The sequence below is a fragment of the Haemaphysalis longicornis genome, unplaced genomic scaffold (genome assembly GCF_048455015.1).
Source record: "Haemaphysalis longicornis isolate Haplotype H1 unplaced genomic scaffold, Haemaphysalis longicornis Haplotype H1 scaffold_1, whole genome shotgun sequence".
Taxonomy (NCBI): domain Eukaryota; kingdom Metazoa; phylum Arthropoda; class Arachnida; order Ixodida; family Ixodidae; genus Haemaphysalis; species Haemaphysalis longicornis.
Window position 1 is genome coordinate 168,723,576 of NW_027526203.1, and position 26,185 is coordinate 168,749,760.

Below are 26,185 nucleotides of genomic sequence, written 5' to 3' on the forward strand. Positions count from 1 at the left end.
CCACGATGGCTAAGTGGCAAAGGGGCTAATGCTACCAAGTAAAATGCCGCAAGTAAAATTTCGGCCATTTTCCCGATTGTGCTGAAAAAAAAGTAAAACACCTTTGTGCACCCCCTTCTGTGGATAACGAAGAACGTCGTATTACTAAAGAACCCCGTGTGGCCTGAATTAATCCATAGTCCTCCACTACAGCACACCTCTTAGTCAAGGTGAAGGTTTGGTTCGTAAAGCCCCAGATTCGAAACACTTGACCAGTCGGCGTACCTGGTGAGCCCATCACAACTGCAAATCAGATAACTCGATTGGTAGCTCCTCCATGAATATGCGAACACTTGAAGCACTATTTCATGCATTAATGTAAGCAAGCGCAACAGAGGGCAACTGCCTTGTGCCACATGAGGTTGCAGTAACAGCACTGCCAACCCAGTAATATGGGCAGGGTAGCTTGGGTGTGATGTGGTCAGATAATGCACAGAGACTAAAGAAAACATGCTTGCACCAAAAGGTATTCATTAGTGCACCTACGTGGAAATGGGTGCCCATGCACGAGTATTTTGCAGGGCTATTTAGAACGCAGTAGTAAGAGCCAAACAAGGGAGCGGTGCGAGACGTTTCAGAAACCACAGTTCCCTGGAAGAAGGCCTATGTGGTATACGTCGTATATTTGGGCATTCACCTGACCAGTGACCTTTCATGGTCTCCTCATATCGACCACATTTCATCCTTAGCTCGAAAATCCCTTGGCTACCTCCAACACACCCCAAAACACGCCCCTCCACAACTCAAATTACAGGCTTGTACCACACTCCCTCGCCCCAGATTTATTTATTTATTTATTTATGTACATACTGCAGGCCTTTCATAGGTCCAAGCAGGACAGGCGCTTTACAACAAGACGCAAAAAAGCAGAACATAAACAACAATGCACAATAAACATGAGAACATCAAGTAAGGGAGTTAACACAACGGGATTGAATATCAGCGTTTCAATCATTTATCGTTTGGGGAAAAAAAGAGAATTTGAACAGATCTGTGCGAGCGAAATATGGCGTAAACTTTTCCGGGTGATCGTGGAATGTAGACCTTCTTGACAAAAGCATTAAATAGTTACTGGGGTCTAGCCCAAGCTTTCTGTTGACGACAAGAGAAAGGAAATCTAAACGGAGTTTCTTCCGACGTGCCTGAAGTAATGGAATGTTATTATAACATAGTAAATCTGAGGGGGAATCGTAAGGGGAAAATTTAGAATATATGAATCTGGCGGCCTTCCTTTGGATTTTTTCCAACTTACTGATGTTTGACGATGTGAACGGGTTTGAAGATGAGTACGCTTCAGCAATCTGGGACCCTTGCCAAAATTACCTTATCGATCTACTGGAAGCCATTCAAAATCACGCGGTTAGGTTTACATTTTCTGACTTCTCGTCCTTCACAAGTGTCACAGAACCAAAGCAACGTTCCAACCTTCCTGAGCTCAGTCACTGCCGAAAACTCGCCAAAACGGCCCTGTTTCACAGATACTATCAATCACTCTCACCCGGTAAGTACATAACCCCCGTCTACAAACTTCTTGCCGCAGTAACAATTCAATGTAACTATCATATCAACACCCTACTACCACCACATTCGTGAACTCATTTTTTATAACGTGTGCAAAACTTCGCTGTAAAAATAAGTGACGACTCTGAACTGTTCAAATCAGCAGTGCACGCCATGGCTTCATTTGAGTTTATTCCAAATTGTACAATCTTTACCTTGGTGCTGTCATCCACGAATTCTACAACTTATATGATGCTATGAACCTCATGCCTGGTATTTTTTTTTCTTTTATTCACTGTACCACTGTTTCTTTGATATGTTCCTTACCCACACATCATGTAATGCCCCTTTTCCATGGGGCCCTTCAGGTAACTAAAATAAACAAATAAATAAATAACATTTTCCCTTCCTCTCAGGCCCCATGAACTGGGGCAACGTGTTCAGGGTGGTCCTCCTCCACATTCTCAAGCCATTAGACATGTAATTGTATTTTAATATCTCTCACGTCTGGAGTGTTGACTTGTCCAGTAGAAATACCATTTGTTATGACAGCAAACTACAAGCATGCAACCCTACTATAGGAGTGCTTTCGGGGTCAAAAGACGACACATAGTTACAAGACCTACACAAACAGCACTGAATAAATCTACCAAGAACCAACATTTGTTTCACTCAACGGTGTCGCATTCATTCAAAAGAATGGCGTCCGCATTGGGTTCTGAATTGCTTTATTGACAAGTGGTCTGTACCTGTCCAAATGTGTTGGGAAACTGTCATTTTGTGGATCTGTCATTACATGGATAACTATCCGGTGTTTTTAGAGTGTGACAAACCTAACTTTGGTGCTGTTATTCAACAGACTAAGTTTTTGTTTAAAAAGTGCCTTCATCACCTCGCAGTTACTCTTGAGACTCCTTAAAACAGTGAAATTAGTCTCTGGACTTACCGTTAACGTTTTCTTAGAAAAAATATGTGCCATATCCTAAGCGGCAAAACATCGCTTTTACTGTTCAACTCAGCCTATTCCAGGCTAGTCGAGCGAGGAATAGTGACTCTCTTCTCTGTGAATGCCCTGAAAAACCTCGCGCCGATGTCGTTCAGGATAGCTTTTCGAAACGGAAAAACAGGCTTGCAAACACCGGGTATCTGCAGCTTGTGTCGGTCTCAGTATCTGAAAAATTATTAAAAAGGAAAAGGACTGTCCCCCTCAACAGAAAGAAAGACTGCAGGGTTTTCGACAATCCCCACAGAAAAAAGTGGCAATTATTTTTCATCTACATGAGCTAAGCTGCAACTTCAAGCACATTGGTTCCCATACAGGTGTGAATGTGTTCTCAACCCCCTGACAAACTGTCAAGGCTACCACCAAGTCAACTCCAGCCCAAGACAAGGAAACGTAGATGCGACGAATCACCGTGACCAGTTCATGCTCTGCGCATTGTCCGTTGTGTATGTTATTCCACTATCGTTTAACAAAGAATATGTTGGGCAGACTGTACGTTGTCTTCATGACAGGCTCCGAGAGCATAATGTGAATAGGGTACTCTGAGGGTATCTTGGCACACAGTGCCACCGGTTATTCCAGCAGACAGGTGCAGGCAAAAAATAAGCGTTAGTGGCAAAAGAATTAACACAAGCCAAATAAATTTCTCCCTGGATGAGCAGCAGCATTGCCTCTGTTGCACTTGGTTGCGTTGAAACTGGTGTTTCAAGCACCATGTTTTTGGTGATATTTCTTGCAAAGTTGCGAGGCTGTGCCCCTGCCATGTACAATCATCCTTATTGCCATACTTAATATGTATCTTTTTTTTCTTTGCGTAGCTCATGTGGCACCACATTCTCCTTTTTGACGTGCAAATGTATTTATGCATGTGGGTGGCAATCAAGCACTTCAGTTGCACATCAGTACTGTGTGCGTGTCTTTGTTCCCTTTAGCCGCATTGCACACACTGCTTGTATTGACCGTTTACAGGAAGCAGTTAGGCCCGCCTTAGCCAGATGGCGCTAGCGCCGCAATTGCCACTACTGGCCTTTTCCAGCTTCGGTTTCGCCGTAGACTGCCGTTGCCTGCTCGCAGTGCGTCGTTTGCAGAATGTGTTAAGCACGCAACAAAGTCATAATTTAATATTGTCGACGCAGTTGGATCTCATGTTGGTCGTCGTGAAATGAAACACAACATTCGAGGAAGCGCTAAAGTGTACAGAGATGGGATGTTTCCGTACATGGGAAACATGGCCTTTCGCAATGCAAAGCTTTTCACAGTGAGTGCAACAGAGTTCTCCAATGGAAGAATTTTGTTTAAAGAACATCAGCAAGGGTGACTTTTTCAGACCGTAACGAAAGGCTGCCTGCAAGCGTAGTGTAGTTCATACCAATCTGGCTCGGCGCCCTTGTTCTAAAGCATGGCTCCTGTTGTGTCTACGCATTGCGTGCGTGCGTCATGACGAAACGAGTCAGCCTTGATGTTTAAAGGGGCCATGCAGACAAACACAAGTTGGGTTCATTCGAAAGGTTGCCTCATTAGAATCATACTGACACCATTTTTAACGCACACTTTGCTCCAATAAGCTATATAATTAAGAAAAAAGGGAATGGCCATGCAAACCACTAGCTCATTTCCCGCAACAGAACCTATGTTGTCATATCCCCAGCTGTGTGATTGGCTGAGGCGCACAAAAGCAAACACAAGTTAGGCAGGGCTTATAAGCTTGCCGAAGGAGCTAGTTGTGCTTAAAAATGTAATGCATATTCATCTAAAAGCAGTAAGAATGGTGGCGTAAACAATGAAAGTTATGAAAATACATGTAAACATAGAAGTGCCGATACACACTGCTGTTGGTACTGGGCGCCCTATGCTTTTTTTAGCTGCACAGAAGCCCGCCACTTTGGAGTTGTCTTACACGACACTGGCCAACTGGCATAAGCGACGTCTTATGTGACCCTGTTTTCTGAGCATACCCCATGTTTCATGAAACGATTACTTTCTACCGTAATATAAACAAGCCAGGAGCAAACACGGTCAAAAACAAAGGAACGGCGGACAACGGCCCGCACGTAGCGCCATCTGGGAGGACTGACGGTAAGCAAGGCCTAATGATGCACTGGAAGTTTTTTGAATACCCGCCCTCATGACATCATTCGGCGCTGCCGCTGACCCATCCTTCCTACTCGTGAAGAGCACAGAAACCTGGCTTCAGTAAGCTTTGCATGTGTTTCGTCGCACTGCAGGCCCATATTATGCACGCTGGCACAACCAAAGCTAAGTCGTAGGGGCAGTCAATTGCCTTGCGCCGAAGGCTGCAGCTTTGACGTTATTTCCTACTCTAAATAATCCGTGTGCCAACGAATCCGTACATGTTCACGAGATACAAGTGTGGTAACCAGCAGATCAAAGCCATTTCATTTATGTGTATCAGGAATCGTCAACCTTTTGAGGTGGAGGGCCGAGTTGCAAGAAGCCGACACCACGAAGGCCCAGATGGCAAATAGGGGTGGGAGAGGGGATGGGGGGAGGCTGGTTTTTATCGGACCGATGCAAAGAAAGGAAGTGAAGACATTATCTGGCTAAGTGTGAAGACGGGAAGCAATGCCAACTGGAAGCGACCTTGCTTTGTTTCTGTCTAACCCCATTTGTGGTTAGAATTGCCATGTCAGCCTTCACACGTGACAAGCGTAGAGGGGTTCTGACGTCGTGCCAGGGGCCGCATAATCAGGAACGGTTGCCATTCCTGATATAATAGTTGCTGTGTACATAGAAATAGAAAAAAAATGCCGTCAAACAGCTATGAAACGAGTGGACAGGAGTTTGGCGAGGGGCGCCAGTCATAACAGTGTTTTAAGAAGCATTATGGGCCATCTTTTGGGACTAAGTAGTCTCCGAAGGTTGCCACACCATATCTACGCTTCCGATAAGCCCTCATTCGCAGCTACACTCCAAAATAACTAGCACAATGCGCCCATAAAGCCACTCTGGCGCAAGGCGAGAAACGCATCCGAAAAGGCCAGCAATGCCAAGTGAGGTCACATCATCCAACATGGCTGCGCACAGGCCGCTGCTCTGTAAACCGTGTATACGTTTCAGTGACAAACCAACCAGCCCCAGCAATGAACGTCAGGCTAGTCTAAGGACGCTGACTTTAGCTACCCTCACGAGAACACAATTAGGACACTATACTCGGGGACAACTTTCTGTGGCAATGGAGAGAAAGCTGCGGGGGGGGGGGGGGACTAACTGCTTTGTGTTACTGCACCAAAGTAGTTCTCAGTAAACTAGTTTCGGTTCCAGTATCGGCGTGACGGATACGCATTTGCTACAGTTCGTTTCTTCACAATCACCAATCATGGAGTCACATTGGCTTCTCCTTCTCTACGTTTCATTTAATTCTAAGCACAAGCCAACTCTTTCACTGGAGAACTCGGACCGACTTAATACCGTGGACGATACCATCGAACCCTGAACCGTCCAGAAATGTCGTCAATTTTGTCAGCGCTGCAGTTTTGAGGACAGGCACTGATATGTAAATTCTTCTTGAGCTGAAAACTGGGCAGCACCACGGGCATGTGCAGTGTGCTTACATAGCGTAGGCGCGCTATACCATTAAAGCAGGACGTGCACACTACGGTGCGAAGTGAAATCCCGTTTGGATCGTGTCAAGTTAGGCAGGCCCAGAGAAGTATCGGTGACCCGCAGCTCGGAAAGCGTATAGCGGAAGCTCGCGCTGCAGAACACATGAATCTTGCACTCAATCCCCACCCCTGCCCGTTACAATATCTTTGACGAACATCCTGCAGGCGTGTGGTCGTGTCTCGCTATACTACGTGGCGCAGCTAGGTTTCATACCCGAGGATAGCAGTCGTGGCTAAGTTGCCTATTTACGGCATAAAGGCGTGTCAACACTTGGACGGCTGAAAAACGTCACGCTGTTTAAACACCTGCACAATTAGAGCTGGTCAAAAAGTTTAAAAAACAACTGGTCACAAAACATTTTGCCAGTAATGTGGTCACTGACATCGTAAAGTACATTGCATTAGCTAACTTTGCCAAACGCCAATATTCCGAGCCGTACCCACATCGGAAGAACTGCGTTTTAGGCATTATATTGTTAGTTAGACAAAGAGGAATAGGCTTAAGCAAACTGGTTTGTTTGGGATGCACTTGGGCCCGCAGAGAAGAGAAAAAAAATCGGGGAAGCTTGCATTCACGTGCAAAACTTGAATGGCGAACACAAAGTTGAGTTTTAGTATCGTTGTGGTGTCGCGGTTGACGTCAACGGCATGGCATTTCAATGACCTTACGTCGAGCAAGGCCAGAGTGTTCGGTCTATGTTTTCGTACGCCACTCTGCAAGCGCGACTTATCGTCTCTAGAGGATCCTTGGCACGCCGAGCCCCACGAAGCGCGGCCTCTCCTTCGGCCGTGCGAACTATCCGCGGACGGGCCATGTGGAGTCAGTGATCACCTACAGCAGCTGTGACATTTAAGTCGCAGCTCTTCTACGCCGCTCGTGAGCAAGGCTCTGCTCGATATTACTCGATCTTCCGAGACCTTCCTGTCTGTCGGCCCGAGTTCTTCTTTGGCGACATCTTCTACCACTTTCTGCTTCCTGGTGCTCGCTTCAGCGCTGAGCCTTTAAGCATACGTACTTTGCTTGGGACTATTTGACACTCCTAACAAGAACCACAGTCAGCAGGACTTTAGTAGCATCACAGTGTAGTATTGGGATAGTTGGTGATCCATCTTAACAATACACCGCAACATAAACAAAGACTTGAGCTGTCCTGTGTTCCTCAGCTTAAGTCTTTGTTTCTGTTGCGCTGTATCGTTAAGTTTAGTAGCATCACCTTATAGCACTTCAGGTACTTTATCTGGCGCATTCTATTGATGCTGGTCATGTTGAGAGCTGCACCCATCTAGAAGGTGCTTGTTTTCGCTAAAGCCTCTTTCTACGTATGCGTTTCCACGAGGGAGAGAAATGATGGCTTTGACCACCCTTGCCCGCACAGGATACTCCTGCTCACCAGTTTCAATTTTTAGAGCAAAAATCTTCGCCTAACACATATCAGCTCTTTCGTTAGGGCACAGCGCAGCCTTGGCATCCTTGCACTGGAAAATATGCCGCTCATCAACCAGTGAGGAGACCTGGCCATCACACAAGACCTGAGGCAGTCGCCTTGCAAGAAACCGCAAAGAGCACACTTCCAACTCAGCTTCACTATTCTGCAGTAAAAGAAGTCAATCAGAAGTCAAAGAAAATCAGCTAGCCACGCTGCTCCCAAGCCGCCTGGACGATTTCACGCGAGCCGTGCCAGTTGCATTTCGCTTTGCGCCCCTTGATGCCTACCCCTGCGCCCCCCTAGACATGCGCACGCCTCGGGCGAAATGAGCCAAGCAACCCCTCAATGCCGCAGCATGCACAGCGCTTTGCACTGCCGTTGGGACGGACGGAGAAAGAGAAGCAGGTGAGGGAAGCGAACGAGGACCACAACAGCGACCGGAACCCATCACTTGATCGAGAGAGGCCTTAGCCGAAAATCGCCAGAAGTTCGCCATGTCGCCATTCATGATTTTAGGTCACCACGGGCCTCTCAAATTAGCCAATTTGGCAAAAAGTAGCCACCAGCAGCAACTCTTGCGGGTAATTCCACCGGGAATGGTGGGTGGGAGCGAACAACGTTTAGCAACACTATACGACCGCCGCAACCCATGACATGCTGAACACAAAACACAAACCACAGCTTGCTTGTATAGCTGCAACTTTCCGCTAAAGCTCGTATAGGCTCGAAAAGGGATGTCGAATTTTGTGCTTTGGCGCAGCGCAGGCGCAGTTTGGCTCAGTTTTGTGGTTATGGCCCAACTGTACCACCCCTGCTTGTGCCTTGTGCTAGCAGTAGGGGAAAAAGAAAACGAAAAATTACAATGCCAAAGGCAGAAGAGCAGGCAGCGATTGTTTTATTGCCTAGTATGCAGTAAAAGGTGGTCGACAGTACAGCGTTCAACCATCAAGTCTCAGGCCAAACAGCATTGTAGAGAGCACACATGAAAGACTGCGGTTTGCACAGTTTCTGAAGAACACGTTGAGTACATGACCTTGACTGGCACATGCAGCCAAGCTTATTGCTCCTTCAACAACGCCCGACGGCAAACAGACACCTACAAAACCTTCCAAGAAACACTGTGGGGTGCTTCAAAAAAGGACTCCCTAGTAACAAAACAAACACAGAGGAATAAAAGACATTGCTACAAAATAATTCTTATTCTAAACAGCGGGAATCCTCGCTTGTGACATCAATGGTACAAAAGCGTAGGAAATATTGCACAAGGGAATCTGTAACCGAGGCCATCAAGCTAAACGCACACAAGGAGCTAACAGTTCATGACCCATGACCTTGGAGAGCATGCATGTGCAGCTTGTCTGCGCAATCACGGCACAAAATGATCACCGGGGATGAGCATGGAAACATCGGCAAGCTTTGGCAGCATTACTGGGATCCCCAAGCAGGACACTTCCACCAACTGACAGGTCTCCCTCTTGAATGAACATCCAACCGATTTTTGTAGAGTATATGCTCTCTACCCAAATTGAACCAAAATGTTTTTTTGTTTTTTTTAAGGGATGGGCGAATATGAGGTGCTGTCGAATATTCAATCGAATTTCTCCCTATTTGCTATTCGCTTCGTTCCGAATGCAGGCATTCGATATTTTCAAATTATTCGTTGCTCCCGAATAGGCTGCCAAAAGCCAAGCTTTTTGGTCAAGCCTTCCGAGATGTCATCCCCGGCTTGTCACAAGACCCCGCCAACATGGACATTTCTATCATCAGTGCCAAGTTGTTGCATTGCCGAGAGATTCTACAACCTCTCGGCCACCATCACACTTTCCGTTCAGAGGTGGCCGAGAGTGTCGTGGCACTGAAACGACACCACTGCCAACATAGCGACACCAAGCCGGTGCACTTGTACTGCCGATTTGATACGGAATTAGCAGAACAATGTTCAAACTGGTGGCCTGTAACTTGCGCTTCGGTTAGCTACGGCCGTGGATACTTGTGGCTACAATACCTTTTTTAGCAGAGCTTCTAGGTGGTGCTAAAAACTCTGGAGCCAACTGCGTGTCACTTTTCTATTCTGGCGACTACTAATTGCGCTTGAATACAAATCTTCTAATCTCAGTGAACCTATTACTTTTGTATTTACATTTTTTCAGTACCTGCTTAGAATTTAGTAAATTATAATCTAGTAAATACGGCAGCTCACTGCGTGAGCTGTCACAGACAAGTGGCAGACTACTGGGGCTGTGACAGACAAGTGACAGACTACTGGGGTGCCCCTGTGCTCCCGCGGTCTGAAAACCCTGTGGAGTGCTGGAAGAACCATGGCAGCCAGCGCTGGCCAAGGTGGCACGAGGGTACCTTTCAATTCCTGCCACACAGGCGAGGATTGAGAGGCCATTCTCGACAGCGGGAAATGTCAGCAGCCGGCGGAAGCTGCTTCTCCCGGAGCATGATGAGCAACTACTATTTTTCACGAAAACTTGTGGATACAGTAAAGGAAAGCTCTGCATGTAATTTCTGAATAAATACTCAACTGGTAATATTTTAACAAAATGTTGTGCCTACGTGTTCGGGTCACAATTTACTCATTTTTTTGTAATTTTTTATGTGCCCTATTCGAACTATTCGATTTGAAATTATTCGACTAAATCACTATTCGCTTCGAACCTCAAATTCATTATTCGCCCATCCCTAGTTTTCTTGATGGGGACCTAGAACGTTTGAAAGCATAACTTTTAGGTCTAACTTTTAGTTTGCTGCCAAACATGACAGTATGGAGAAGAGAAGAAATTCTCAAAAGCTGAAAAGAAATGTTTAGAAACTTGTCCACAGTTAAAACAACAATAAAATGGAGTCTTTCCCATTCCCGTAAGCGTTTTTTTTTATCATGCATTGAAACCAACAGAGCTGTTGGTATACAAATGGTAGTGTCACGTTTAGACACTAAATGGTGCTAACTTTCACATTTAAAAAGGTTCGTGACAAATTGAAATTATTTCCACAAATTAATAAAGAAATTCTTTATGGTTACCCCACTATATAAAATGCTGGCGTTCATATGAGCTAGAGGACATGCACTCCACAAAAAGTGGTTGGCTGTCCCTTTAGAGAGGCCTGTCAGGCATATTTGTTTCTAAAGAACTGCACACAAGTGAAACATGATGGTGTAAGGAAAAAAATAGGGCATACCCAACCACAACCTCCGGCCTTTCGCAATGGCTTGATTGGCTTCATCGAGACACTTGCACACTCATTTGCAAATATCAAAATACTTTCTTTTCCCACAACTGGAACAGTGCTGGCATTTTGTCCAAGGCAACGCTTCGCAACATGGCATTTTTTCACAGATAAGAATTTGACTTTGCCACTGGCAGTGCCCACTGACAACTCCAGTCAATTTTCATCCATTCAGGCCTGGCAGGACCACTAAAATTTGGCCAAGTTAAGCAAAGAAGGGAGATCAAACAAAGTTTTATCCCCATATGGGCCTCTAAATTTGATGGAATTGTGAGTGAAAATCAAATTACCCAAACTTGAATCTGCCTCTATAGCAGCAATGAGAGCTATCTGTACATCTGCAGTGAAACAGTGTTTTTAAAGATGCTACACCAGCTCAGTTTGCTGTTGATGAAGCTGATATCCAATGCTGTTAATTGTAGCATTAGATAAAATAACTCAGAGAAAGCTCAAACAGTGCTCCAATATTCTCTGTACCAAGTTGCTAATGTGTTAATCTTCTGCTCACGTCCTGCCCAAAAAAAACAGCAGTAGTCAGGAATCTTTGCTGGTCATTTGCATACCCAGCATGTTTACACTTTTCGTGTGGGGTGGATGCCAAAACCATGCAGCCCACAATAGGCCCTGCAACAGCAGGCTGCAACAAATAGACACTCAGCAATCAATCATGCAATGAATGACTGCAGCACGTACCGTGAAGCTAAAAGCTTGCACAACATAAGACAACATCGGCCACCAGCAGTGCCAACAACAAAAAATCACAGTTATGCACATTTGACAAACGAAAACTGTGAACAAATTGTGCCCACAAAGGAAACAAATAACTGCGGCAGATTACTGTGCTGAACACTTGCAGCATATCAAGTAAACAATACGGCTAATTAACATACCCATCAAACACAACCTGAGTAGAAAATAAAAACGAAGTACCTTGCATTCAACGTGTAAATGATTAAATTTCACAAAGCTTGCACCATTTTTGTGAGCAGGCAAGTGTCTTGTGCGTTTAAAGCGAACAATGTGCGCAATGGTTTTGTGCTCGAGCATAAAAAAGAAGGAAAAGATCTAGGCAGACAGACACAAGAGGCGACAGAATATCGAACAGCATTTAGACCATGCCCGCAGGCCTGAGTTCAGAAGTGTAACCCAAGCATTGCCCGAATACAGCCCGTTCCCATGCCCAGGGTGCATTAGTCGGTTGGGCCTAATACAGAGATCGCACAACGAAGGTAAGTGCTATCTACTAAAACGAACAATCTATACCTATAAAGAGAAGTGTCCGACTGACTGACTGACTGACTGATTCATCAACGCACAGCCAAAACTGCTACACCTAGACTTGAAATTTCGGGAGTACATTCGTGTCATGAAGTGGGATTTTCCGAAATTGTACTCCTAAGCAGGGGAAAAAGGGAAATTGTGTTTTCGTAAATTCGCCATTATTTCACTCACCCGTTCACATATCCCAGTGCTTTTTACTGATATGTGTAGATCTTATGAATAAAAAAAAAGAAGTTTTATAGTTTTTCCCTAACCAACACTATTGGGCAGATTCTGCATTTCTGAACAGAATGGGCGATCTGAAAGATTCTCCAATAATTGTTTCGCTGATTGACTTACGCAATTGGTTTATGCTAATAAATGTTACTCATACAAATACATAAAAACTAATTTTAAGGAATTCACCCTGCGATGCTGGTAAAAGGGCGAAAAGAATTTTTTTTATGAACCACCTGATGAGCCGAAAAGGCCTAACAGGGGATATTAACGCCTAGCCAAACTGCTCATTCAAACGGTTACAAGCTTCATGAGCACATCTTCGTTATAATGTAGGAGCTGAATATTGCTGAAATTTTTAGAAATGACACCCGGGAGAGAGTGAAGAGTGCTGAAATAGTTTTTCATATATTTTTTTCATCGTGGGCCAGTTCAGATATTGAACTGGTTTTTGTTGATATAGATAACTTATACAGGTATCTAAACACTGGTTTACAAGATTTTTCCATAACACACACCTAATAGGTACAATCATGATTTTTAGAAAATTACGTGCTTTAACACATCTCAATAACTGAAGAGCCTGTTCACTTATACAATTTAGTTTTACAATTAAGATACAAAATTCGTTTTTGCTTGCTAATGCTGCCCATACATTTGTCCAAAAACCAATTTCAGGATTTTGTCCCAACGCGCGTATAAAAACGCCAGAGAGATTTTTTAACTTTCACTTCTCTGGACGTGGAATTCAGTTCAATTTTCCCGTGTTGACGCAATCCAAAAGTCACAATACAGGGGAGTGTATGGCATTTAGTGTTGATGTTCAAGACCTTTTTTACTACCTCCCCCATGAAAAACTGTTGCAGTTTGTACAAAGCTGTATTGTGGTTTACAATGATATGTGGGCTGGGAAGGGCAACTCTTTGTCCAGAAGTCCTGTGCCAAGCGATATCTTTGTGAGCACCTTGGACAAGATTCTCGACTGAGAACAGGCAGGTTTGCATGAAAAAGTGCACCGACATGTGGATGATTACCTCATCTTTACACAGAAGCATGGATTTGAAGGGAACAGGCACAGGATCTCGGAAGTCTTTGAGAAAAGTGGTTGTGGTTTGTTCTTTACGTCCGACGTGCCAGTTAATGGACAAATTCAGTTCCTGGATTTGTCCATTTCTGACCCAATTCCTGTTTGGCCCCGCAACATCCGAAAATGAGGGTTTTAACATGCCACGGCAACTGCCCAGCTGTCAGGCATGCCGTAGTGGAGAGTGTCACGACAGATTGTTTACAGAACCAGTGCAAGCAATAAACTGCTTTAAAAAGTCGTAAACAAATGTGGAGAAAGCACAAATGAATGAAAATCACCAGTGCCAACCACAACAAAGAAGGAACACACACAGGTGATACACTGACAAAACTTGAGAAAATACTGATGAAGCCTAAAGTGGCATGCATAAACTCAATCCATTCTGCAATTCCAAAGCCAGATTCACGGTTTCTAGATGCAAAAGTAATTGTTCAAAATCGCAGCAATGCACTGTCTGTAGGTACGTCATTCTGCGTTTTCTATTGTGTCACTGTCAGTTTTGCACCTTTTCTATCATGAAGATTTCTAGTGATTATAATAGATCATGCCCATGAATCTTTAATTTCAGCACTACATTTGCTACGTGCCTAATAAAATGATGCTGTACTCATTCTTTTGCAATAAATCTATCGATCGATTGATGCGAAAAGCTTGACAGTGTCGTGAAAGGTCAATTTTAGAAGTGACACGATTGACGCGAGAAGCTTGACATTGCGGCAAAAGAGCTTGGTCAATTTTCTTAGTGACACAGTGCAACCCTTAAAGTCAAATAATTTCAGAAAGTTCGTGCCAAAGGGGTTTCAAATGACCAAAAATTGAAATGCATATGTCGCCCACGAGATCTGGTAAAGCCAACAACCCTGCCAATACTCCATTTTCTTTTTGTAACTCAAGTGTAGCTACACAGGTGATTATACAGAAATAATATTAAATACCTGGCCTTCTGTAGACACAGAGGCCTCAAGAAGCATTGTTTGGAAAAACCGGTAAATTAAATTAAAATCATTGCTTTCATACATGTAGTATCTCTTTTGTCTAACTTGCTGTGATGGTTGCTTTGTTTTGCAGTCAGGTTTGGTTTAGCAGCAAACACTACTGAAACAAATAACGGAAAAAGCAGATTTGACAGTGACTCCCACGGGAATAGGCAAATCAGGCAAGGGGGAAAGTAGCTGCGTTGCTGTATGTGCCTCTGGTAACTTTTTTCCCTATTAATAATCATAAATTCTACTTTTGTTAATGTAACCTCTTGAGACAGATGGTTACAAATTTCAAAGTGTGCTATTTGATGCAGGGTTCCAATGTTCTTTCATTTGATGGTCCTTTTTTAGGCCTTTTCAGGCAAAGACTAAAGTTATCTGAAACACGCCTAAAAAAAACTTTCAGGGATAAGCTGGTAAATGTACACGAGTGAGATAGGCAATCACTTTGGAATATGAAAAACGTCAGAGTTAACCACACCATATGAGTTCAAGTTAAAAAGGGTTTAGTGTATTGATGACACTAACCCGCAGACACAAGCTTGCAAAAACCTCAACAACAATTACAGACGAAAACATAAAGCAAGGCAAGCTTACATTTTCATGGCTGCTAAAAGTGTTCACTGCAAAATAAACTTCCACAAAAAGATCCATGAATCAAACTTGTGCGTGTACTGAAGATGGCAAGCAGCATAAACAAGTGATAAACGAGACTAGGGACAAGTATTCCCCAAAATATACATGCCAACACAAAAGCCCAAAAGGGAATGAGGCAGAAGGATTATTTAGGTACGTGTCACAGGTAAAAATTGACTACACAGCTGTCCTCAACTTATTCACACTAAGGCTTGCACAGTACGACCCTCAGTCTTGTCCATACCGTCGTTTTAACCTGACTTATTCCAATGTCACAACTACTGCTTTTCAAGGGTCATGCAGCAAGGAATTCATGTTTTGCCGGACAACATTTATAGTGACTCCTTTAAATTTTTCACACTTTCTGTGTGCTCAGACAGACAATAAACTCAATCACTTCAGTGACAGTCCACTGCTCCAGTTGAAGCAAAGTCCTTGTGACTCCAGACGAATTCTATGTATTTCATTCTGAACAAAATGGGATAGGGCATAAAAATGCCTGAAATTTCCCACTGATGAATCTTCATCATAGTCCATTATGATGCCAACCAAGAAAAAAAAAAGTACTCAGTGCAACTTCACGCTTGTTTTGATGCCCTGAACGATCGGCTTTTCAAAGTGCTGTACACGGCATCATATATTGCCCAAGTTCAAGTACACTCCACGCCGTATGGGTAACATCCCCAATACCAAAAAAAGTCTAGAATGTTACCACTAAAACCACAGTTCTCAGTATCCATGTGACGAACTTGTCGAATCATTTACTGATGATAGTGATGCGACCAGCACTTACCCGATTATGGCCGCCATGCTTTAAAACTCAATATTACCCCAATGCCACACCATTAATAAATACAGAGCATACATATAACCTTTACAAAGATAATTAAATGTCTCACAAGAAAAACAAAGAACTGCATTGATCTAATAAGGCAAGAGCTGTAAAGCTTGGCTGCTGCAGTAGAATTATAAACCATTCATTGAGAATTTTAAAAACTCTCCACACAATGCTGTGAATCGCAGTGTTTATATTGATAAAACAAATATTTCGAAAAGGCAGCATTCACAATAAGTACAGCACTGAGAAAGGGACGTGACAACCCAGAAGTTCAAGGAAACTGAAATCTCTACAATGCCACCCAGAGCAAAGTAGCCATGACAAATAGTATAACAAAATAGCATGTTATTATGCACAGTGCGACTCCTTAAAAAACGAATAAAATTGTCTACAAGAGCTGACCCCTTATACAAGACAGAAATTTGTGCAAAGGGGAACGTGGGACTTATAATAAGCCCTTGCCAATAACTATGCACCTCACACGGAAGTTAACTACAATGTGGGCTGCAAACTTGCTTCATTGCATGCAGCTTTGAGAAGTTGGAGATGACAACAAAGTGCATACTATGTTCACAAAGGACCTGTTTTCATAATTTTTTCTCCCGGTGCTTTTAATAACCATGTTCCGTCTTTCATTTGTGTCAAAGCTCAGATGGATTTTCAACTACTTGAGCACTTGTGCGACAGTAAACAAAAGCTACCTACTTGCTTGTTAGTACAGCCAAAAAAATTACAACTAAACATTGCCTAGTGTTTTAAGCGTTTCCCGTTACTAGAAGAATGCACTTCATGTAACAACAATGGCACAGTGACCGAGCTGGTAAGCCCACAACTATATTCTGGTTTCCTTTAACAGCAGTAAACTTGTGGCACCATCAGCTTAAAGGCTGAACGACACGGAGTGTTCATGCCCAATCCACGTGCATTGACAGCAATGACCCGTGTTCTGTGGCACTGGCTGCAGGATCTGTCACATCCGAGCACACTGTGATACAGCTGGAGTTGAGAAATGCTTCCACAAATGATAGACAATCCCACAAGCACCAAATAGTTTCATATTGGAATAGTAAGAAACCCAATGGCAAAGATAGCCAGGCTGATGAAAACAGCTTGGCATGCATGGTTTTGCACCCGACGTACTATGTATTTTGGTGAAGTGTGAAGGATTCCCAATAAGATACAAGATGTGTATTAACTGTGGCAGGTGTTTCATAACCTTGCTGTGCTCCCAGGTGCTCTATTATTCATGTTATAGCTAATAAAATAGCTCGCACACCAAACTTCCGGTAACATGGCAAAGTAGGAACACCGCCAGTGGTGTCGCGTTTGCTATTGCTGCATGAGGGAGTGCATTCACTGACGCCGGCAGGGACACTTGCCAAGCAGTCTGATTTTCTTCAGCCAGACATGCTCCATGCAGTTCAGTCTCAACATTTACTTTGCTATCAAAAAACATTCCCCATCAGACAATTGAGAATAGTACAAACAAGCATAACATTTGAGGAATGTGTAGATAACCAAAATGAAAATATTCACATGAAGGGTATATTTGATTTGCACACTGAACCATAGTAAGCAAAGAACCGAAACTCCATACAAGTGCACCTTCAGACATGCGTGCAAGCAACCAAGAACTGTGAACACATCATTCCTCATACGAACAGACTCGAAAATGATGCATCAAAATGAGAAGGGCTTTTAAAAAGTAACTTTTCATCATTACTGCAACAAAGCAGATAACTTTTGTGGGTAAATATAAAATTGAATGTGCATTTTCCTTTTGATACTTGAACATATGAACACGGGTTGGTTACATGGATTTGATCATGCAGCCTGGTTCGAAAACCTGGTTAAAAACTAAAAACGAGACAAACAAAATTTGTGTCATTTGCTTAAAGTCTTACTGAAAATCACATGCTGTGAAATTAATGGAAGAACTGGTCATGAAGTGTGCATTGCAAAAATGTTTTTTTAACGAACTCTTCAATGTAAGCTGTTCTTGCAGCTAGTTTTGCATCTTGATTTTAATAGCGGGAACCGAGGTCAGCTCATAAGTGGAAGCTTGAAAAAATTCTGCTCGTAACATTCTGAGACACATCTGTCTCAATAGTCTAAAAACTGCCTATTAACTGCTTTAAAGGCACACTGAAGGCTGAATGACTTCGCTCTGACTCAAGGATTACACTTTTCAAAGCTCTTTCAGCTTTTTCAACTGGCATTTCTCTCCTGCTTCCCTCCTGTTTTTCTGTGAGGCACGGCACGCCCCAAAAGTCTACAAAGAAAGGACTAGAAGAGCATGTAGAAAATTTCTGAACAATTTCCCAGCGTGGTGATCAGTAATGCAGGCGGATCTACTGGTGATGTAGCCAATTGTATCAGTATCCTCCGACTTGGGCAGCTGGTTGTTGTACACAGGCGCTGACAGTAAAAATGGACGATAGCTCTTTAGGCCGCCCACATAAATTCTTTCTGCCGTACTTTGAAAGGCAAAACATTTGACCAAAACCAAATCTGAAAAAAGGCTAGCTGTAACGAAAGAACCTTAAAGGCTGAATTCTAAGTTTTTAATAAAACATGTCCAGCAGAAGTTTCCACGTGTGCATTTACATTTCCATGTCCCTACCACAGCATTTTTTCGTTTTCAATAGCTTAGACCAGCTCCACCGATTCACAATATGTGATGTCACAGATGGCAGTGTGAAAAAATGGGCTAGCTGGCAATACTTGTTTTCACACTTTCGGCATCTCCTGCGTTGAGAAAACTGCTGCTGTGGAGAGTGGAGCGTTCATCGCACTGAAATCCACTGCAACGGGCACTTGTTATTAAAATCTGGTAACCCCTCGGGGGGCATTCACAGAAGGGACACACTGGAGAAGGACGTGTGTGAGGGGAGAGAAAGCACAATCTCTCCCAACCTTGCAGGATGAGTTATGCTGCTTGGACAAACAACTAACCACCACCCCGCCACTGTTAGTCGTGACGCACATATGGCGCAGTGACAGAGGGGCGATTTCCTTCCCCCTTGTAAATACCCCTTCAACTCTGGAGTCCTTTCAGGAAACCCGCGGAATCTTATGGGAGGGTAAAAAATTGGTGGGCCTTCTCTGCTCAGCCGTACTGCTACACAACAGTGCAGGGTTTGGGTGAGGACATCTTCCGGTGTCAGGGGGTGCGCCTCCTCTGTGCTCAACATGAAGAGTGGGTGAAGACTGCCCCCGCCTCTGCGACGCAGCAAGTGGGATCCTTGTGAGCAGGGGTTCTAACTTCTCAACCATGCTGCACCCCCCGCCAAGGCCACCAAATCACTGCCGTTTCCTAGCAGACTGTGTACCGTTGTTGCTCAGGCTAGGGAGTTGTAAACTGAATATGCCTTTATAACTTTGCTCAAAACATATGCTCTACTGTTCGCACAATGGGAAGTATGCTGGAGAGATGGGTGAACAGTGATGGGTGAATAAATGGCTGTTTCGCCCAGGGTACCATCTTACATCTAAACCTGGATGCACACAATCTCGGTGCCGTCAAATTTTCTGTACTGGAAACATGGAACTCGTTCCATGACCTAATGAAAACTACCACTGAAGAAAGGGACTGAGGAGAGAGACGCATTGACAGAGGCATTTTGAAAACCACAGGTGCAGTCCTGTGAAGCTCCCGTGACTTCAAAAACCCACTCTGAGAACCCCTGCTGTTGAGGGGGCGGGCTGGGATAGAGGCACCCACACAGACGCAAATCCTTCATGAGTAACCCAGTAATCCTTTAAGCATTTAAAAAACCACCACTTCCCAAACCTTCACCACACTGGCGGCATACCCATTTTTTAACTGCAAGATCTCAGTGGCACTGAGGCTAGTTAGGAGGATAGGAGAAGATGCACACACACACAGGTCACACTTCCTAAGTGTGACAAAAGTACCAACGACCACAATGAGCAGACTTGGGAAGCTTGCCTCCCAGACAATTTCAAGGCGAAACAGAAATTATCTGCAATAGCCCAGCCTCCATGAAGCCTCCTAGCGTTTAAAGCAGTCCGAAGTAAACAGAATGGTGCCAACCCGTCTTGCCCCCCCCTTGGCAAGCCAGTCCAGATGCAAAAACAACTACGTTGTGCACGACTTGAAGCTACAATGCAGGTACATTGCTATTGACACCTAGCAACACAGACAACGATTGATTAGCACTTTGGGATGAGTGCCACACCTGCCTGAACCTGGGTATGCTGCTCTCGGGAGCCAGCACTGGGGACATCCACGCACACCCCCGGTGAAACGTGGCACAGCCGAGAGAGGGGGGAGCCCTGCCGAGATGGTTTCAAGGCGCTGTCCGCGGCTCGCTCACGGTCACTTGGGGCGGATCTTCTCGTAGAAGAACTGTTGGCCAAGGTCGGTCAACTGACCGTCCTGAGCTGCTCCCAATGTCCGCTTCTTGGCAAACTCAAACTGCTCGGCTGCAAACTCGTAGAACTCATTCTCCATTTGCCAAATGGCCGACCTCTTGAAGTGTTCCACGGTCTCCTCGGTCGGCTGCACTTTGTTGAAGGTCTTCCTGAGATGCGACTTCTTCCCTGTACACAGAGGTGAGTGAGACACACTTGAGCAACATGCAATAATGGCATAACAAGGGGCCCTGAAATGCAGCTTACGTAAAATTTTCACATAAATTGCACAGACTGGAGAATGAAAAGAGTTGTGCAACTTCGGAGCTTATTTTGATGTTTGTTTCCTACAATGAGATGCACATTTCTCGCAGTTTGCAAGTACATTACACAAATCTTTGCGATTTTCTGGACTTTCAGTTTGTTGAAGAATTTTTGTGACATTCAGATGTTAAAAAGGTAATTATTACATCTTAACTCGTAACTTAACCAAAGCATAAAAATGTGGTTACGTGCCACATCACCAGGAATAAACATTTATTACTGTAATTATTCAAATCTAGCTTTCACATTTCCCCCATGAAAATAGGTCCAAACATTGTATGCAGATAGAACCGAGTACACACTGAAACTGCACTCGCAAGTGCCTGTTGTTACCTACATTGTAGGGCAACCATCGTAGCGCACTTAAGTGAGCAAGAGCACCAGTATTCCACAATCACCCAATAAAAACGTAAATGATAATAATAACAAAAATAATCTTAAAATCAAAAGGGCTGGGGGTGAGAAAGTGGAGGAGGGGAGCAATCACCTTTCTATGCGAATAAAAGCAGCTACTGCACAATGTTACCCTGAGCGCTTGAGCCCTTTGCTCTTTTAAAAGAAGACACCGAAGTGAATTTGCCCAAGTTATTTTTCCACCTGCAATGTGCAGTTTGACCCATTTAATACATTATGTGACTGTTCAATGTAAGCCTAAGGCCTTAGTTTACCTCTAATTGGTGGCAGAAAAGAAAAATTCGGTGACCAAAATAGCCGACACCGGGCCGAAACTGATATCTTTTCAACAAGCCAAACCAGAACCAGAGCTGCACCAAAAATTATAGATATGAGGTAAAAAGAGGCGCAATAAAAACAACTTTATTTCAACGAAGGGACAATCCTTTTTCAAGAACACTACTTGAAGGACAGTCCCCGTTCACCCCTTCTTACCTTTTAAATCATCAGATGCCATAAAGTCAACTTAATGATATACAGTCGAATCTCAATAAGTCTAACATGCTTAATTCGAACTTATGGTTTATTTGAACTGACGCTGCGGCCCTGGCAAAGTAATGTGTATTTGAATGGCCGAAAACACCCAGTAATTCGAACGCGCAAGCATCTGTGACGGCTAATTCGAACATACCACGCCCCGAAAATGCCTTGAATCACGCGGCGATTTTCTGCGCTGCCGGGACACAGCCGGACTAGACTCTCTCCTCCGTCCCCTCCGAGGAAGGAGTCCAATGCGGCCATGGCGGGAGCTCTGGCGGCTCTTCCCTTTCCATCTGCTGTAACCAATCAGCGTGAACCAACCCCTCCAACCAACATGTCGACCTGTAAGCCTCCTCACCTGGCTGCGGAAAAAAAAAGTGTTAGCAGAAAAACGCTGCGGCAACAAAAAATCATCGTGGTCGCCAGTCTTTGTGCAGTAAGGTGCTATGTGTTTAGCCTAGTTCAGTGTGCGCGCGTCACGTAACATTTTCGAGAATCATGGCGAGCTGAGGCACATATCGCCCACCAAAGGACCTGAAATAAAGACACACATAACTAACTACTGTTCTTTATGATAGCTGTGGTGTAGTTTTAAATGCAAATACGCTCGAATAAATCTTCGTGCACTTCCCACTTGTGTTTTCAGTCATTGCACGCGTGCCGCTGCAGGTAAGTCCTCAATTCAATGAGCTTTCTTTAATTCGAACTTCTTTTAATTCGAACCCCTTCTTATACAGTAGAACCTCGCTGATACGTTAAAAAAAACACAAGGAAGAAACGTACTATCCCGGAAAATGTATGATCCGCTAATCTGCTAAAAATAAAAAAATCAATCGAGAGACGAACATGCGCATATAATGGCCTTTTTTTTTTTTTCACTTGTACATGACTGACAACGTCTGCTGGCACATGCTGCAGCCCTTTGAAACCAAGAGCTCCTTTTCTAAACATTGCAGACTTTCGTCCACACTGGGATGAATTGGATGCGCTGCTGAGCACGAGGTCGCGGGTTCGATTCCCGGCCGCGGCGGCCGCTTTTCTGATGGAGGCGAAAAGCAAAAACGCCCGTGTGTTCGAGATTTCGGCGCACGTTAAAGATCCCCAGGTGGTCAAAATTAATCCGGAGCCCTCCACTACGGCGCGCCTCATCGCCTGCGTTGCGTTGGCGCGTTAAACCCCACAATCAATCAATCATGGGATGAATTGGACTTTTTTCAATCCAACTATGGCCTGAGCATATGTGGCCATCAAAGACACCACCTCTTCCTCCCCGTCATCGCCGCCATCTTTCTCGGAGGCTTCGTCCAGCGCCAGTGCTGCTTCATGGCGTGATTCTGCCCCGATTTCTTCCAAGGTTAGTGTTTCGCACGCTGGGACGTTGTTATACAGGCAACGTTGGCTAAAGGCAGCCACGTTACCCAGTGACTCCGGCAAGCCCAGCACTGTGGAAAAGGTCGGGCCGCTTGGGTCGCCTATCGGCTTCGGCCAAGAATGGCCAAGCAGCCGTTCTTGGCCACATATCAAACTCTCCCACAGAGTGACGCAGAAGTTTCGTCACCAGAACAGTATTGAAGGACTCTGGCTACGCGAAAGTGAAAAAATTGAACTGAATTCCACGTCCAGAGGGGTGTAAGTTAACTCTTTCGTGACCATGCCTATTCAAAATCGTTCAATTTGAACGATACCTTGGGAGCCCCTTTTCACAGCATTCCAGGCGTTGCTGGAACATGTAAAGCTATTTGGAGTAAGCTCAGAAAATGCCCTTTAAAAATCAGTTTCGTTTTCATTTTTGCAACAAAAACGCGATTTTTGACACGCATTTGCATCACCTGGGTGTGGAAAAGGGGCATGGTCATCGCACGTCACTGCTACCAATGAAGAAAGCGTGCCACTCATAATTACTGTGTCAGCGTTTGGTTTTTGTGATCGGGCACGAATGGTGAATCAGCAAACGATTTGCAATCGTGAGGTTTGCACTCTGACAGTAATAATCCCTGAAATCGGCTGAAAATATCAAGCAGTGCCTGTTTGCAAAGCTACTTTATGATTTTAGGCAGTTTTATTGCCTTTGCGCACATTGTTCTAAGTCGTGTTGTAGTTCTACTTACCACAGGACCATTCACGAACAGTTTACAACAGTTTCGGCTTCGTTTCTGCATCGCGAAATTCATATTTGGCGCTACTACGCAGTTACCCAACTTCAAGCCTACCTGCCATGGCGCCTTGAGCGTCCACGACTGATCCTCAAAAAAAGCGTGCCGCTCCTGGTTTCACCCAACTCTAACATGATTTCTGCGATAAGAACTTCCGATGCAAGTCAAAAGATAGCACCCAGTCGCCAGATATCTGTCCCGACAAGAAGAGCGCTTAAAACCGGCCTAACACACCACCAGCTGTTCGCCTGCCAATTTCCTTCCCATACGAGGGTATCTCGGGGGTCTAGTGTTGCTTCTTAGTTGAACTGTCTATTCGGACAGAGTCTTCAATAAGTGTTGTACTGTTTGATTTAAAAAATGTTAGGTGGCACTGCAATGGAGGAGGCTCGTAGTGCTGATCTTGTTTATCGTGCAACAGCTACTCGGCCAAAGTTTGCAGGGCACAATTCTAGCGCATCACACCTCATTCCTGCAAGCTAGGCTACAATAGCGAGTCAGAAGATGATAATAAAGCGCAATTTTATGTTTTGAGAGAACTGATAGTGAACGTCAACAAGCATCAACCACGGATTCCGTTTTTAACTTCATGCATGTTTTTCCACATCGTGTGCTTGTCCCAAATACTGTGCTGGCCGTAACTACAAAGTCATTCATTGACAAGATGTTTTTACGTTACATGTTGGCAAATTGGTGCCTCTGATAATGTTAAACCGCCAGATTTTTTCCAAGAAACCACCCCAAATTGCACATTTTGAAATGGAGGTTGGGCTTCACCGCACAGCAAAAGCACCACGCGTGCTAACATTTTTTTTTTTTTTATCTGACAAACTGCTTCGTGCAAGTCGACGTTTTTTCTAGGGCGTGTTTTTGAAATGTTGCCCTACAAAATGTATATTCTAATTTTTTTCTGCTACCGGTGGGTGGTTTGTCATACACAACTCCTTTTTTATCACTCTTCAACAACTTGACAAAAATTTTGATTTTGATATATTTTTTTGCAACTATGATGTATGAAAACATTTTAAAAACTGGTGTTATTGGAAAGGTCGTTAAATAATCTGCAATTTGCGTTCCTGCCTAACCAATTTTTTTAGCAGAAAAAAAAAACGTTTTCTTGGACCTTTAAGAATTGGCCAATTTTCCCATTGCCTTTAAAGCTAATCAACAGGTCAAACACCTGAGACGTCGCTGTCAGAAGCAGTGGCGTCGTTGGAAGTGCTTTCGTTGTTTTCCTCAAGCGTGATGACGATTGGGTCAATGTGGTCACTTCCGCACAGGTCAAACACCTGAGACGTCGCTGTCAGAAGCAGTGGCGTCGTTGGAAGTGCTTTCGTTGTTTTCCTCAAGCGTGATGACGATTGGGTCAATGTGGTCACTTCCGCACATCACTTGCTGAAAATTTGCCTCGAGCATTTGCACATGCCTCACAGCCTCCCGCCAATGTTCGTCTGTGACTTCTGCAACCTTATCTTTCAGCAGCTGTTCCACATGTGTAATGTTAAACGTCGTGTTGGCTGCTGCCACAGTGCTCTTCACTTGAGACCAAATCAGTTCGATAAGATTGAACTCGCAGTGGTAAGGCGGCAGCCTTACCATGATAAAGCCTGCCTTCTGTGCAGCTGTGTCGACTCGGTAGCTGATGAAATGTGGCTTCACTCGAGCAAATATCTCCAACAGCTGCTTCTTGGTCAGCCCAGCGCCGTACTGGATGCCTTTGCTGTCCAACCACTTTGTGATCGTTCCCTTGCGGGAATTCGTCGTTGGCAGTGCCTCGTTCCGCTGTGAGTGGTAGGAGGCATTGTCCATCACTATGGTTACAATGACCCGCTGACCTTTATCTGAAGGCTGCTTCAGTCCCGTCGTCAGGCCGCGCCTGAAGGTGTCTGCACTGGACTTAACAGTGGTGTCAGTCCACACAATCGACGTCGTGTGTCCTGCCGTCACCCAGGTCTCATCCAAGCAGAAAATGTGCTGATTTTCTGCTTGGTACTGCCGAATGTCACGCAGGTACTCGTGCCGGCGTGCGAGTATGTCTTACCGATCAAGCAGCAGAGAGTTCCGGCTAATTTTCTCTCGCTTGAACCCGATCTCTCGAAGCAGACGACTAGCAGTCCACGGCTTCAGCGACGGGTCACCTGTACGCTCCGAGAACTCCTTTGTGATCTTTGCCACCGTCGGTATCTCGTTGCGCCGAGAAAAGTCGTGCACGCAAGACCTCAGCGCGTTCAACGTGAAGCTGTTGTACAAGGCACTGCGTCGCTTCTTCTAGGAATTCCGCGGGTGTTTTCGAGACAGCATTGGCAGCCCTCCACCAGTGGCTTGTGCCTCCTTCTTGTTAAGGCAGAAAGTTGGGCTAGTTGGTTATCTGACCGCATTTTACTAGCGAAAAACAGACGCGGACAAAAAAGAAGTACACAGGACACTCGCTAGCGAGTGTCCTGTGTACTTCTTCTTTGTTGGCGTCTGTTTTTCGCTAGTAAAATGCAGCCTCCTTCTTGACCACAAACACAGTCCGCGAGCCAATTCCGAGC

The 26,185-nt window shown here is 44.6% G+C and overlaps 1 protein-coding gene across 1 annotated transcript in view; it reads right to left on the reverse strand.

Moving 5' to 3' along the window:
• Nucleotides 1-8,470: 8,470 nt before the first annotated feature.
• Nucleotides 8,471-26,185, reverse strand: part of Hs2st (Heparan sulfate 2-O-sulfotransferase) — a 54,956-nt gene continuing 37,241 nt past the window's right edge. Inside the window, exon 7 of the mRNA XM_077671665.1 lies at nt 8,471-20,430. Coding sequence (XP_077527791.1) covers nt 20,207-20,430 — 224 coding nt within the window. The 3' untranslated portion in view covers nt 8,471-20,206. The remainder of the gene's footprint in view (nt 20,431-26,185) is intronic.